The sequence below is a fragment of the Hoplias malabaricus genome, chromosome 9, assembly GCF_029633855.1.
Source record: "Hoplias malabaricus isolate fHopMal1 chromosome 9, fHopMal1.hap1, whole genome shotgun sequence".
Taxonomy (NCBI): Eukaryota; Metazoa; Chordata; class Actinopteri; order Characiformes; family Erythrinidae; genus Hoplias; species Hoplias malabaricus.
The window spans coordinates 26,522,350-26,537,349 of record NC_089808.1 but is presented as its reverse complement, the minus strand read 5'-3'; the positions used below and the strand labels follow the sequence as shown (position 1 = coordinate 26,537,349).

Below are 15,000 nucleotides of genomic sequence, written 5' to 3'. Positions count from 1 at the left end.
GATACTTTCTGCGATAGTTATTGCATTACAACTACACCATGTACGGGTAAATGAATGGGTAGAACAATTATAAAAACAGGTTCCATTGGGGATTAGATTCATTTATTAAAATGTAATTAGACCTAATGTCACCTGGCACATGCAGGCTATATATTTATGAAGGTTTTCAGCAGTAGTACATAGAGACATGCCACTGCTCTTGTCACATTTCCTTTAAATAAACACACTTTGTTATAATTACATTACGAGCTTACACTGGTTTGCTCAAAAACTGTGTAATTATGATGTAATACAAATGTATTAATGATTTAAAAACTTAAAACGAGTTTGACCCTTTTCTAAATGCGGTCACACCCATTCCTTCTCTCAGTTTTATGAGTAAACAGGAGTGTCCGTTCTGGAAAATGATTCACAGATTACAAAAAGCCCATCTTGTACACACACAGTAAATGGATAATAGTAATGAAACAAAGTATAAAAAACTATATTCAAATTCTAATTACTGTTACATTCTCATTTACATCAGGCTTCAATAAATTCGCTTCAGGTTTCAATAAAGGGGTTGATAAATATTCAGTATCTTACAGTAAATGTAAGTCCAGTGTAGTTACAGTGCACCTAATGTATATTTAACAGTACATAAGGCACCGTGGTTTGCTTCAAATGACTGTTAATAATCAATGTGATTGAAATGTGAATCACACTTCGCAGACAAAAGGCCATTATGGCTCACTAGATGGCGACAGTGCTTTCTCTGCTGTGTCTAAAGGCCTACAGCTAAATCCTCACTGACGCTGAGGCTTTAACAATGCCTCTTTTGAGGCTTGCTCACAGAGGTTGGCCAGCGTTTCTGTTTTCTACAGAGTAATGTGATCAAACTCACACAGCTACTGTGACTGACTCAGGGCTTTCTTAATTTCTACAAAAATGTGAGAGAAAGAGCGATCGAAGGAGAATGTGCAAGAAAAAGAATATCTTGATAAAGTTTCGAACAGTGTAGGCTTCTCCTGAGTTTTTTTTTTTTTTCAGAGAGAACTGGTTAACACACTCTGTGTGTGTGTGTGTGTGTCTTCCCAAGTCCCTTAATGTGCCTCTGTGCTCAGATACAATGTGTCTTTGTGAGTCCTTGGCATATGGTCAGAAATAGTCTCTGATTAGAGTAACATGAAGGAGAGAGAGAGAGAGAGAGAGAGAGAGAGAGACCCCTGTTAATTATCTGTACTGCACTCATCTCTCCCTTTATGACCTCTAAATCTTCCTTCATGCTCCGCTTTTACTTTCTTCTAGAATCCTTTTTATTTCCCAAGTGAATGACACTGAAGGATATTTATTTTGGTGCAGGTATCAACATAAATAAAGGTAAAGAGACAAAAAAACTAATATATATATATATATTTATATGTAAAAGATGTGCCACAAATGTACATTACGTATTGACAGTGAAAACAACTGCAAAGTAAACAACATTGCCACTGGTCTCCAATCTCCAAAAGAGCAAACAAAGCTAATTTAAAATAAAACAAGTCTTATTGTAAATCACCTAGGAACATTTCTTCCCATTCCTCATGAAGCATTCATATAATATAAAGAAAACCCGGTGCTACTAAAATATGACAAAAAAAAAAAAAAACCATATGAACATTTGCTCACCCAACATTTCTTCTGAAATAATGGGAAATGTTTCCCCTTTGCTTCAAAAACAGCTTCTTGTCTAGACCCTGGAACATTTCTGTGAGGATTTGTTTACATTCAGACACGAGATCTTTAGTGAGGTCTTTGCTGATGTTGATTTTAATAATTAGTTCTGCATCACAAAGCTGCTCCAGATCATCCCAAAGGTAATGGACGTAGCTCCTTCGCTCCAAAGAACACAGTTCACCTGTAACTCACTTTAGTGCTGGGGGGGGGGGGGGTGCAGTGCTTTGCTCTTAGCACAGCTTATCCTTGAGTATGGTGGCCGTATAGCCTCCCTTTTTATTTCATGCTTTTCTATGGAGATTATACAAACTTGGTGTGCACAAATGAAAGTCTGTGTTTAAAATGGTTTCCCCTTAAAAAAGTTCAATTAACAAAGTCAAGGGGTGACTTACAACCTTCAGATGTACAGCCTTTAGTAAAAGCACTACTGATTTTTTTTTTCAAGGATGTTCACTGCAGTGGCAATTACTCTTCGTCACGTTAACTCTTCCAATTTTTTTGCTCTTTATTCCTGGCCATAAATAATCAGTGTCCTACTCGGTCCATAGCTTTCATTCTTTAAAACAAGGACAACAAGACACAATGGGAGCAGCAAGGAACACAAGCACAGCTGCGCCTGTCAGGGTATGTGTGTGTGTGAGAAAATGTCTGAGATAACACTAACGACAAGAGCATGAACAGTGCTGACAGACAGGGGCGCATTAATCTGATGTTTAGGAATGAAAGGAGCATTACGGTTTGATTAGTCTGAAACAGGTTTTACACTTGCTCTAAGGTGAAATCGTAAATGTTCTAGCATCAAGGGGAAAGTAGACGCTGTTGTAATCCTGATCAGTTCTGAGAAAGAAGAAGTTGGATCAGTGGGTGAATCCCTTATTGTTTCACCCTGAGTGAATAAATGCAGACTTTCAGCTGGGAAGAGGACACCTGTTGTGGAAATATAGAGAGAAATGAGAAGTATTCACAGCTGCTGACAACCAAGAAGGCCTCCAGCATTGTGCACAGCGCACAATTGAACCTACCTGACCCAACAACTAAAGAATACACACACACACACACACACACACACACACACACACACTGCAATGTCACCTGTTTTTCAGGCTTTTTCAGTTACAGCAATGCTCGCAAAGATGCAAAGATGTCAAATGTTTTTTCAGCAGATATTCTGCCCAATTCCTTAACAGCTCAATACTCAATCCTGAAAAAAGTCAGTCAGGAGTCAGTACGCATGGGGAGCCAGTGTACAAGCCAAAAAAAGTGTTTATTCACTTAAAACTCTGTTTAACTGGCTAAAGTACAAAGAAAACATGTCCAGTGATTTCACTCTTTGTATTTTGTACATGTAACAACAATTACAATCTGGTGCCTGACTCACTCTCCAAAAAAAAAAGGATAGGGGAAACATAGGTGTCAACATGTTATAGATTTATAGATTTGAAACCTTCCACCATAAGACGTCATCACTGAATCCACCACTGACTCAGCCTTTGCAAGAATAGATTGGTTTTGGTTTAACACTTTTGTCCAAACTTCATGAAAGCATTGTTCATAATCTCTCAGAACTAGATGGCAAAGGATTTGGGTCAATCTTCCATCTACAGCACATCATACTGTAAGATGTTTCAGGAAATCTAGAGGAATCACAGTCGGTACAGGGCAAGGTTGAATGCGCAAGACCTTCACGGCCACAGATGGCATTACTGTAAAAGGTTAACATATAGAAATGTCACAATCTGATCAGCGCTGATGAACGATTAGTGTGGTGCTGCTACACCATGAGCAATTAAGAAAGAAGAAAAGCAGGAAGAGCAGTGCCAAGAGATGATGTCTGTGGTTAAGTCATCTAAAAAATACCTTTATGCCACATTACAGTTATCTGATCACATTTCAGGTCTCACACACACACACACACACACACTAGATACTGAACATTTGTATCTAGATACTGAACACTGTAATATCTGTTCCAGGGTTAATCTGCTCCTATAGGCCTGCTGTTTTTAAAAACTCTACAAACTCAGTTCTACGAGTCTGGAGTGCTGTAGAGGGCTAGAGTACACCATTTCTATGTAGAAGTTCAGGAATACACTTCGACTACAACCTGTGGTCCCATTAGACACGATAATGCTTGGCTGTACTTCTCGGAAGACTAAAAATGTCAGTTTTTTACAGCGTATTCAAATAAATAAGTAGTGAAATATTATACTTGTGTGTGGCAAACAGCCCGTTTTCGTTCCCTTGTCCGTCCTCCACAGCTCCGCCATGTAAAGCTGAACACGCCTCTGTGGCGGAGAGGAATGACAACGCTCAGCTCGTCTTAGGAGACAAGGAAGAAAAGAAAGGAGGAAAAACGACAAGAACTCCCCCTCTAGTCGGGTTTTCCCCTCACTCCCTCGCCTCCTCTTGTCTTTCTATCTGTCTCCCTCGTGTTTATTTCTAGAAAACATGAAGAAAAGGGACGAGCTGTTTGCAGCGGGGACGACGACGCGTCAAGTCCAGTGAAAGTTTATCCGGAGCTTATTCTTCTCTCGAAGCACAGGAAAGAGGGAAGAGGTGGACTTCATCATTAACGAGCGGATGGATGGAGGGCGGGAAGGAAAAGATCCATTCAACAGCTCGGAGAGCCGATAACAGACGGACTGTTACATGATTAAACAGCGCAGCGGAGAAGTCATAAAAGTCGTAACCGAGGAGCCGTCGACTAGCAACAGCGACGGTTAATGTATGACTCGGGGAAGAGCGACGGCGGTCAACTTATAATCTCGCACTCTCGCTTTCTCTCACTTTTCAAAGTTTCCAAGCAGTCTGCTGAGCCGTTGGGGTCGAAACCTCGGCGTCACTCGGGTTCCTCCTATCTCAGTCTCTCACACACGCTAACTCTCAGACTGCCGAGCTGTGGGCTGAGGACAGGTCTCTTTAGCCTCTCGCCCCGCTACTGGAGCAGCCATGGCCGGGGCCAAGCCGGGAGTACACGCGCTCCAGCTCAAACCTGTGGTGGTGCACGACGTCTTGAAAAACGGGAGCAAGTTTGTGAAATGGGACGAGGTAAGACCAACAGCTTCGAGTTACTAACTTGAGCTGAGTGACGCTAAAAGCAGCTCGTTTCCCAACAGTGCTGGGAAACGTGGGCTCTGTGGGGTCTAGCCTTTAGTTATGTGGTTTGGAAAGTGGAAATTACAGCTTTTGGGAAAAGGGCTGACACCCGAGGTGCGGAGCTGCTAGCGGCTAAAGCTCCTCTAATTTAGACTCGTCTCTGAGCCGACTACATTCCTGTCAAACAAGTTTTTCTCAGGCTTCAACGCTTGCTTCGGCAAAGTTTTTGTTGTACACTTCTCGCTCTCGCTGCATGGTGGTTGTTTTTGTTTGCACTTTGTGCTTTTGGACGGAGCTACGAACACGAATTCGAGCTGGCAACAGATTAGAAAAATAAGGGCTTCTGTATTGTGTCTACACTGGTGCCAGGGCTGGGCGGTGTGGCAAACCGGTATCGCAATACTAAACGGTATTTTTCCCTGTACCCTGACGTTATAACTGTGGTGATATTTTGACACAGACACAGTGTGCCGCCGACAGATCACATTCAACTGCCCACAAAACTGGAACTCTGTGCTACAACAGGTTAAACAGGACCATTGGCAGTAGTGTTCAGTTTCAGTAACCCACAGCGGGTCTGTTCTTAACTGTGGGCCACATCTACCGTGGACATCTTTAGGATGACAACACACGAGAATAAATATTTTTCTAAATTAATGGTACACTATTCACAATATTTAGATCACATCTTTACTTAAACCCTTACAGAATTTCAGCTTGTCCGACATGTTTTATGTGTTCCACGAATGTCCACGATAAACTCAGAAAAGCCTATTGTCATGTAATTCCTTGAAAAAAAAACATTGCTAAACCTACTACCACATCAGGATTTCTTTGTTTCATTTCTGCTGTCCTGGCATCAGTAGTGTGTGTGTGTGTGTGTGTGTGAGAGTGAGTGGTTGTCAGTCATGTTTAAAATATGTTTATTGTTCAGGTGTTTGTCAAGATTTAACGTTTGGCCACGTCAAGCTTTGTATTTACCTTTTAACTCTCTGTTCTCTCTCCAAGTGATGACCTAATGCAGCTATTGCTGCCATTACTGTTGCTGTGGTTTATGTGAAGTAAACCCATCTACTGACAGCCGGTGTTGTGCAAGCAGGAGAATGTTGCCCAGCTAAGCCTGCACATCTTACAAGAGCAGTGTGCCATTAATAATTAACTCCGCAACCCACCAGAGCCAAGTGGCTCACATTAATGTATTTGCATGTCCTGTAAAGATAGTGTTGGGTGTACTTAGGAGACGCGCTACAGACAGTGTGCGCATGTGTGTGTGTGTGTGTGTGGGGGGGGGTGATGTGTCTTCTGATATACACATGCATTATGACTAGGTAAATATTGCATTACACTGTATTGTTGTTTTCTTCTGTTTTGTAATGTTTACCTATTGATTGTGTGAATATTATCCGAAGGCTTCATTATTCAGGATGACTGATAAATAAACCGTCTCTGGTTTGATTACTGTTCAGATATGGGTTCCTGGTTTTGGAAGATTATTTACTCTTTCTTCCTCGAAGGCACATTCACATTTAGATCTCGGTGACACCAATAATGATTTTGACTCAATTTTAAGCGTTCAGCAAATGGAAATGTATGTTAGTTCTCCGTATCCTGAAAATTGAAATTTGGTTTTAATCGTGTTGACCAATGACAGCCCTGTCTTTTACTGGATGCTTAGACTTGTTTTTTGCAAACTGTTAAAGACACACACAAATGAATAAATATTTTAAATTAATTGTATTTTCCTTTGGTGTATTTTTAAGAAAATGTGTCTGAAACTGTTCAGTCAAATCAACCCCTCACTTAAAGGCAATCCATTAACGTAATGCATTATTAAAGTAACAGTTCTGTAAACTTAGCCTAAATGTTATCTGACACCATAAGTAACATACAGTAATGTGTGAATGAAAGTGTGGTGACAATGAACTTTATTAGCATTGCCCAGTACGACACACAGGCATTTTGTCTTCTAATCCAAAGCACACACACTAAACCTTGTGCTAGCTTCAGGTGAGTTGTGGAGAAAAGAACAGGGGCTAGAGCGCTCTGATAGAGGGGGTGACATAGACTTTAAGTTCAGTTGTTGCTGGGTTTCTGATGGCTGTCCTTTCACTAGATGAATAAGTTCAATTGACAGTGACATTAAAAAGGAATTCTCACCTAAACCCAGCATGTTTTAGATAAGTGGACCTTAATCATGTGAACATTTCATTAAGAATGAACCAATAGAAATGTTCAATACAGTCTCTGAATAAAATCTTCCATTGAAAGTTTAGAAGGTTTCTCTTTCTCGTGTAAAGTTACTGTTGTGGAGATGCACGTTTTTCTTTGAACAGCAAAGATATGTGCAAATATGTCATACAAGACTGGGAATCCCCCCCCACCCCAAGCATGAAAGGAACCCCGTTAATTTAACCACTAATGTGCTGATTAGTAAATACAGAAGTGAGGTTTGACTTCCGAGGTGTAACGTTAGTTTCCTTCTGTATCAGGCCGTCAGTGGGGAGGCGGTTACTTGGATGATGACATTTCAAACAGTCCACCTTCAAGTATCCACCCAAAGCCTTCGTAATTTTTCAAAACTTCCTCCCGCTTTCAAGATTCATCAGAAAGGTGTGTGTGTGTGTGTGTGTGTGTGTGTGTGTGTGTGTGTGGGGGCCTCCCTTTTTCAAACTGAAAAATCTCACTCTAGAGATTCCTGTGACTCTGCTGTAGGAGATGAGAATGCTTACTGATGACAGATGAAGTTAAGGCTACTTTTTTCACATTTGATTTGAGGGCTTTAATGAAAAGAGTGTGAAGATGAAGATGAAGATGTTATTTTTGAGTTTTATGCCATTTATTTGAATCCTCCATCAAAATTGAGCCCTGGACACATCCACATTGGACAGAATTTTTTTTTTGATGCTGCGAACTTGTCCTTCACATATGTGTTAAAAGGCTACAGTTTAATAGCTGTCTTCTTAATGGATTAAAGGCACTGTACTAATCCAGCAAGCAGAACAGCTTAATACATTAATACAGTCATAGCCCAGTCAACACCATCAGCTCTCCAGTGTGTTCAGCTTATTACAGACCAGCAAGCACCTGGAACTGGTGTAAGCATGGATGGCTGGTCTGCTGAAGTGGCAAGATTCAAAACACATACACACACACACACACCCTTCTAGCTGTTGGAATATTTAATGGAATGTAATAATAGAAGTTGATGGTTTCTGTTTAGGCTTGGTGTGTGTGTCTCTTTATCTGTTTCTGTATGTGGCTTGTTCAAGCACAGATTGGCTCTTACATAACATTTTGGTGTGTGTTTTCATGTAAATGTAAATGTTTTTGTCAGACGTCTCCCGTGTATAGTGAAGTCCACTCCTGTCTCTGAGTTGGGAGAAGTTCACTGTCCAAACAATCTGTCGAGCACTGATATGAGAGAGCGAGAGATAGGGAGAGAGATAGGCAGAGAGAGATGATGATTCCATAATCCACGTTCTCTCTCTCTCTCTCTCTCAAAGGGAATTGCCCGAAAGTATTTAGGGCTATGAATTACCGTGTGAACTACAAGAAACAACATGAGGCTTTTTCTCCATGGACAGTAGCATATATATATATATATATATATATATATATATATATATATATATATATATATATATATATATATATATATATATATATATAATAAGCTACACATACAAAGTCTACACGCCCCTGTTAAAATAACAGGTTTTTGAGAACACCTTTAAACTCATGCCTTGATCTTTTGATTTTATGAGCATGATCATGGTACATGTAGGAGTTTATGCCCAGTCTTTCTTGCAAAAGAACTCCAAATCTGCATGCTCATGCAGCCACATAAGAGTGTTTCAGGTAGAGGGCCAATAAGAAGATATAGTGTGGAAGACATAAACTGCGTTTCAAAACCTAGGCTGCAGCCTCTCGGCCGCTACGTTACAGAAGGCTATACCAATGTGAAGGATCCTTTGTATACAGCTGAGAAATGCAGCCTACGTTTGGCGCATTGCAGTGCCATTGAAAGCATATATTTAGTAGTATTTTATTTTGAATCCCAGTTGAAATTTAAAGGTTTAAAGTTGAAGTTTCAGTGTTTAAGTTTGAAGTATGTAAGTAAAAAAAATATATTAATAGTATTCTAATGAAGGATAATAATAAGCAAATACATCTTATATTAACTTACAGTCATGTTAGAGCTTCAAGGCAGATAAGACCTTTCCGGTGACATCACAACGCAGCCTCCTTAGACCGTTCCATTTGTGGGATCAAGTTACTAAGGAGTCTTCATAGGACAGTCCTACCTCGGCCACAGCTATAAAGTAAGGCCAAAAGTGACAATATGGACAAATCTCATATATATAAATAAAACGTGTCCTGTATCTCAATAATAGGGCTCCTGGACTCCCCCTTCAATGGTATAGTGTAATTTCTTTTTACAGCATTGTCCATAAATCCAAGGAGAAGGATCTGTAACTTCCTCCAAAAGCTAGAACATTTATGTTTGCAGTTTCTGTAGTGCTGAGCCCGTAGTGGCAGTGACAGGTCAGTGAAACATCACAATGATTTTGAAGCTAGTTTTCCTTTTAAAGGAAAGCTGGGACCCATTTTCCAAATAAGCCACTTCTCGTCGGCGAGCTCCCTGTGGTGTAAATCATAAAACAGAGGTCTTTTTGAAATCTATGAAAATTTGTCTGTAAAATCTATAAAATATGAATTACACCTTCTGATGTCTAAATATTTAGGCCAAATTGCGATGGTCTGATGGGGTGTTCCTGGTGTGCAGTGGTTTGTACCTGCCAAAAGTAGTCAGTAATGAAGGACAACCTGTGAAGCGCTGACAGAGTCATTTGTTCGTGGTGAACACAGTGTAATCAAAGCATAATTCAGATATAAAGATGGAAATGCAATGCAAATGCAAATTTAAAACCCCAACATGTTTTTAGACAGCATTCACCACAGTTAGATTTGAACAAGGTGGCCGTGCGGTCAGGGCGATTCGCTGTTAGCCACTGTAGCACAATAGCTACTAATAGGGTGCGCTCCCAGCTTCTGTTTACCTTCGCATACCTGTCATCAGCATGAGACTTTGCTGCAATCTGCTGCTGGCCTCTGGGGCGAACAATGGCCTGAGTCGGGTCAGCAAACATTACGCTCAATATTATATCCTTACAGTGTTTACCAATGTCTAGTTATGTTTGTCTTTCACATAATGTTTGTCTAGTCAATGTTTGGCTTGCACATACTGAACAAACAGTTTTGCTATTGTTAGATTATAGCAGCAATTGCAATATATACAAGTGTGCCATTTTGCTATTGTCGGCTTAATTGTAGAGGGGGGTATGAAGCCAAACAAAAAATGTGGGGAAATAATAAATCCATAAAAACTGAAAAAGGGGTGAAAAAATGAAACAGAATTTGCGAAAAAATTCAAACAGATTTCATAGGGCCCTAGTTGTGAACAGTAGAGACTGGATTACATTTATATTTATAGTGTTTAGTAGACGCTCTTATCCAAACTTCCAAAAGTGCTTTGTGTTTGGCTGGAGTTTGTATTTCTTTTAGTAAGAATAGGTTAAAGTCTACATTACTCTTGAGCTCAGACACTGACAGAACAGGGCCAGTGCTGGGAAAGTCAATTTGCATGTAGCAACCTTCTGTGATGATACTATGAAATATAATAAGAAAATAAACTGTGCCGCACTAACACAGCATGAGCACTCTTCGGTGTCAGGGTTTTCTTTCTCATTTCTCTCTGCCCATCACGGTTGGGTTCAGAATCATATTGTCATTACTGCTAATCAGTGTTAAAGTGGTTGATAACAATCAAGCAGATAATACTAGTTGGGTGATCTTGGAAAACATGAACCATTATCAGATCCTGCTGGAACATTAGCTGCCCTATTCGTTTGTGCCTGTTTTTTTTTTTAACCTATATGTATTTGATCCTGACCTTTTTTGGTCTCTCTTATGATTTGTCTGTCCGTTCTGTTTTATTCTCTCTCTCTCTATCATTTTACTTGAATAATGAATTAGAAAAATGGCTGGTATTGGCCATTGATTAATATTCTTTATCTCGTCATTTAAATTTGATAGTATCTGTATGGTACTGAGTGTGTTCTCCCTGTGTCCGCGTGGGTTTCCTCTAGGTGCTCCGGTTTTCTCCCACGGTCCAAAAACGCACGTTGGTAGGTGGATTGGTGACTCAAAAGTGTCCGTAGGTGTGAGTGTGTGAGTGAATGTGTGACTGTGTGTGTTGCCCTGTGAAGGACTGGCGCCCCCTCCAGGGTGTATTCCCCGCCTTGCGCCCAATGATTCCAGGTAGGCTCTGGACCCACCGCGGCCCTGAATTGGATAAGGGTTACAGATAATGAATGTATGGTACTGAGGAGTTGGTGTGTTCTCCCCGTGGCCGTGTGGGTTTCCTCCGGGTGCTCCGGTTTCCTCTAACAGTCCAAAAACACACGTTGGTAGATGGATTGGCGACTCAGGTAGGCTCTGGACCCACCGCAACCCTGAACTGGATTAGCGGTTACAGATAATGAATGAATGAATGTATGGTACTGTAAGTGGGCGCTGACCTAATTTCCCCACTGTGTGATTTTGGTATGTGAATGAGTGTGTGTGGGTTGTGTAATTGTGTGCAAATGACAACAATGAAGAAACAGGTCTTAGGAAAACACTGAATCTCTCTCTCTCTCTCTCTCTCTCTCTCTCTCTCTCTCTCTTCATGGTTGTTTTATTAGACAGACTTGACCCTGTGGACAGTGCTGGAGGATGTAGTTTAAAGTAAAACCAATGTGTTGGGTTTTTCACTTAGAATATCTGAGAGTCTGCAGTGTTTGTCTGAGTGTGTCTTTGTTTGGGTTTGCATGTGGCTGTGTGTGTATTTCCCCCCCAAACAACTTCCTGATCTCGATTATATCTGGAGCCAAACATTTTCTTTCTTTCTCTCTCTCTCTCCCACGTGGCGATATGGCAGAAATACATTAGAATGATTTTTTTTAATCACAATCTCAGTTTTTTCATGCTGGTTTTTAACCTCTTAATGCTCCAGGTATTTTTGCCATTTTCTGCCTGAAATTACAAACCCGAATCTTGAGGCAGTGAATAAACTAGAGGCAGTTGTATGAATTGTAAACATTGTAAGAAATGTTACTGAAAAGCATTTAGAATTTTGAAAGATATTGAAATTAATTTTCAGTGGTAAAAATGTGATCAGAACAACAAAACATCTTAGGCACATTTCTAAATGTAATTTGGAATCTTCCTTTGGAATCTTCACAGACCCCAACCTCCCTATGAGGACAATGATTAATTTTACTGCAGAAAAAAAATTGTATTATCTAAACTGTAAAATGTAAAATTGTAATTGTATTATTAGCAACATTTTACAATTCTTGACTAATCTCATGCACCTCACAAAATGGCTTTTACCCTCACGAACCAGAAAACAAGGTCTGACTCACTTAGACTTCCCCGTTAAGGCCAGCTGTGCTGGAAGGAGGGAGTTTTCCCCGATTGGCTGTATAGTGAAACTGCCTCCCTCACTCCCCTTCCTGTGTTTAAAGTCTCGGTAGGGAAAGGGCAGACAGTGAAAAGGATCTAAGCTTTGAAAACCTATTTATTGTTTTGATTGCTGTTGCCATATAAAACTGTCTGTGTTGTCTCTCGCGGTGAGCGTCTGTTAGGTGCTTCCTTGGTTGAGCATCTCCCTGATTGGACAACAGACTTGATTGACATGTTGTTAAAGCTGAGAGCCCAAGCTACACGGCCATAGCAGAGATCCATGGAGAACATATTTCAATTATTTATTTTTTTGTTGTACTTTATTTTCTCATGTTTGTAATAATGAATTCTCTTGGTTTTACATTTTAGAATACTGACATTATAGGTGTCCCGAGAGTCTGCCCATTCAACTGTTGTGTAATATGTACACAGTATAAAAACAACTTAAAAGAACTGCAGCAGACAGAATGTGCATTAGTACGATCCAACAATCTCCCTGTGATGTGTGAATTCTTATCCTTCACTATCTGATATTGTCACACCCCATATATATATATATAATTATAAAAATAATGCTGTAGGTTAGCCACACTAGTTTAAGGTCACCATGCCCATTGCCAGTTATGATGTATGATGGTCCTTAATTTTTAAATAATGAAGCACCATCCAATACATTTGGGATTAATTGAAGTATAGTTCTTTATCCAGAAATAATGACCTAATGGTGCTTTTCCACTGCATGGTACCAACTCTACTCAGCTCTACTCTCTACTCTGCATTTTTGCTTTTCTATAATTGCTTTTTTATTTTATACTAAAACGTAGTGTATGTGCTCCAGGTTCTAACCAGCCAAGTAGGAACTAAACCGTGATGTGTAAAGTTGCAGAGCTCTGACTGGCCAGACAAACGTGCCAATGCCTATAAAATGCAGACATCAGACATCCAGCACTAACTAGTCCTTTGTAAAATCTAGTGATCTCATTTGTTTTTATTCAGCTCACAACAGCAGGTTCAAATATTCAGTGTAGCCGTGGCTGACAAATGTCTTGACGGAAGACAAAAGCGAGAGCTGGATGGTGCAACAAGGAATGAAAAAACTACACTGATCTGCCTTATTAATGTCCTTGTGGCTGAATGCCATCAAAATGACATCTAGTGTAAAGGGTTCCAGATGAGTAGAAGCAATATATAATGGAAGTCAATGTAAAAGATTTTACTGGAAGTCATTTTAGAGCATTTTTAATGGTGCATTTATCATATAATACATGTATTGAACCAGACAGGAACAATATGGAGTGTTTTATTATAATGCACACATCACACTCAGAGTATGTGTGAGATTGGTAATAGTGCTCATAGTGGATAGAAATAAAGTTGATTTGTTTGAATTTTCGTTCATATATTAGAGCTTTTTCGAAAGAGAACAGTTCTGGGATAAAGAATAATAAATCCAGATGGACATCAGCACAATTTGATGAGGCCATTCTCTATCACAACTACTTCAGATAATACACCTGATTTGAATCTGGTGTGTTTGTACAGGTAAATCACCAAATTGTAGTGCAGTGATCTAATGTTTTCCAAATTTGGAAACTGACCCTCTGCTTCCCGATAGTGTTGCTGTCACACAGCTCCAGGCATCTGGGGTTGGGGATTCAAGTCCTGCTCCGGGTGTCTGTGAGCAGTTTGGTGTGTTCTCCCTGTGTCCGTGTGGGTTTCCTCCGGGTGCTCCAGTTTCCTCCCACGGTCCAAAAACACATTTTGATTGGCGACTCAAAAGTGTCTATAGATGTGAGCATTTGAGAGTGTGTCACCCTGTGAAGGACTGGCGCCCCCTCCAGGGTGAGTTCCTGTCTTGCGCTCAGTGATTCCAGGTAGGCTCCTGACCCACCGTGACCCTGAACTGGACAAGTGGTTACAGGCAATGAATGAATCCTCTTCTTCCATCTACATTCATTTGCATCACTGGTTGAGAAAGAAGGTTTTATTTCTCTTCTCAAATGCTGTGAAATGGAGTTTTGAGTTTTTTTCGCTGATAAGAATGAATTATTATTGTATCCTGCCATGACTTGCTTTTCATGTTTGTTCTGTGGGTGTATGGGTGTGTAGGTGTGTGTTTGGGAAAGGGGCATAAGCAAGAATGCATTACAGATGATGGCTGATAGTTTGGCTGAACTGTACTTTTCTATAACAACAGTTTGACCTGAAGACTAGTCAGTATTGTTGAATGGATACTGTATCAGTATCAAAGCCAATAGTACTTACTGGTGCGCGTGTGTGCTGCTGAGTCATGTGTTTATGGACACTAGAAGATGGGCTTAAAATGAAGCAAGCACATGGATATTAGCTATTTCACATTCGAGGCTGTAGTAAAATTCTTCCTGACGTATTTGTATTATCATCACATTTATCTGGTATAAAAAACAAGCACCGATTACACAACTCAAGTACTGCAAATTATGCTGACATTAATCTGAATAGCCATGGGAAAGTTTTTAAAATTATTAATTAATTTATTTTTTATTATAATTTTTTATAGCATTTTATAAAATAAAACAAAACATCAGTGTGAACATTAAACATTTATTTGTAACTGGTTGATCACAAATTGAAGGGACTATTTTTTTTTCTGTGTTGCTGCTTGTGGCCCTTATTATTTTAATGTGTGCATGTGATGGATATCCCTAGTATAATAAT

At 40.0% G+C, this 15,000-nt stretch overlaps 1 protein-coding gene across 1 annotated transcript in view; it reads left to right on the top strand.

The window, feature by feature from the left end:
* The first annotated feature begins 3,923 nt into the window (after positions 1–3,923).
* plcb3 (phospholipase C, beta 3 (phosphatidylinositol-specific)) overlaps positions 3,924–15,000 on the top strand; it is a 63,742-nt gene continuing 52,665 nt past the window's right edge. Inside the window, exon 1 of the mRNA XM_066680495.1 lies at positions 3,924–4,746. Coding sequence (XP_066536592.1) covers positions 4,648–4,746 — 99 coding nt within the window. The 5' untranslated portion in view covers positions 3,924–4,647. The remainder of the gene's footprint in view (positions 4,747–15,000) is intronic.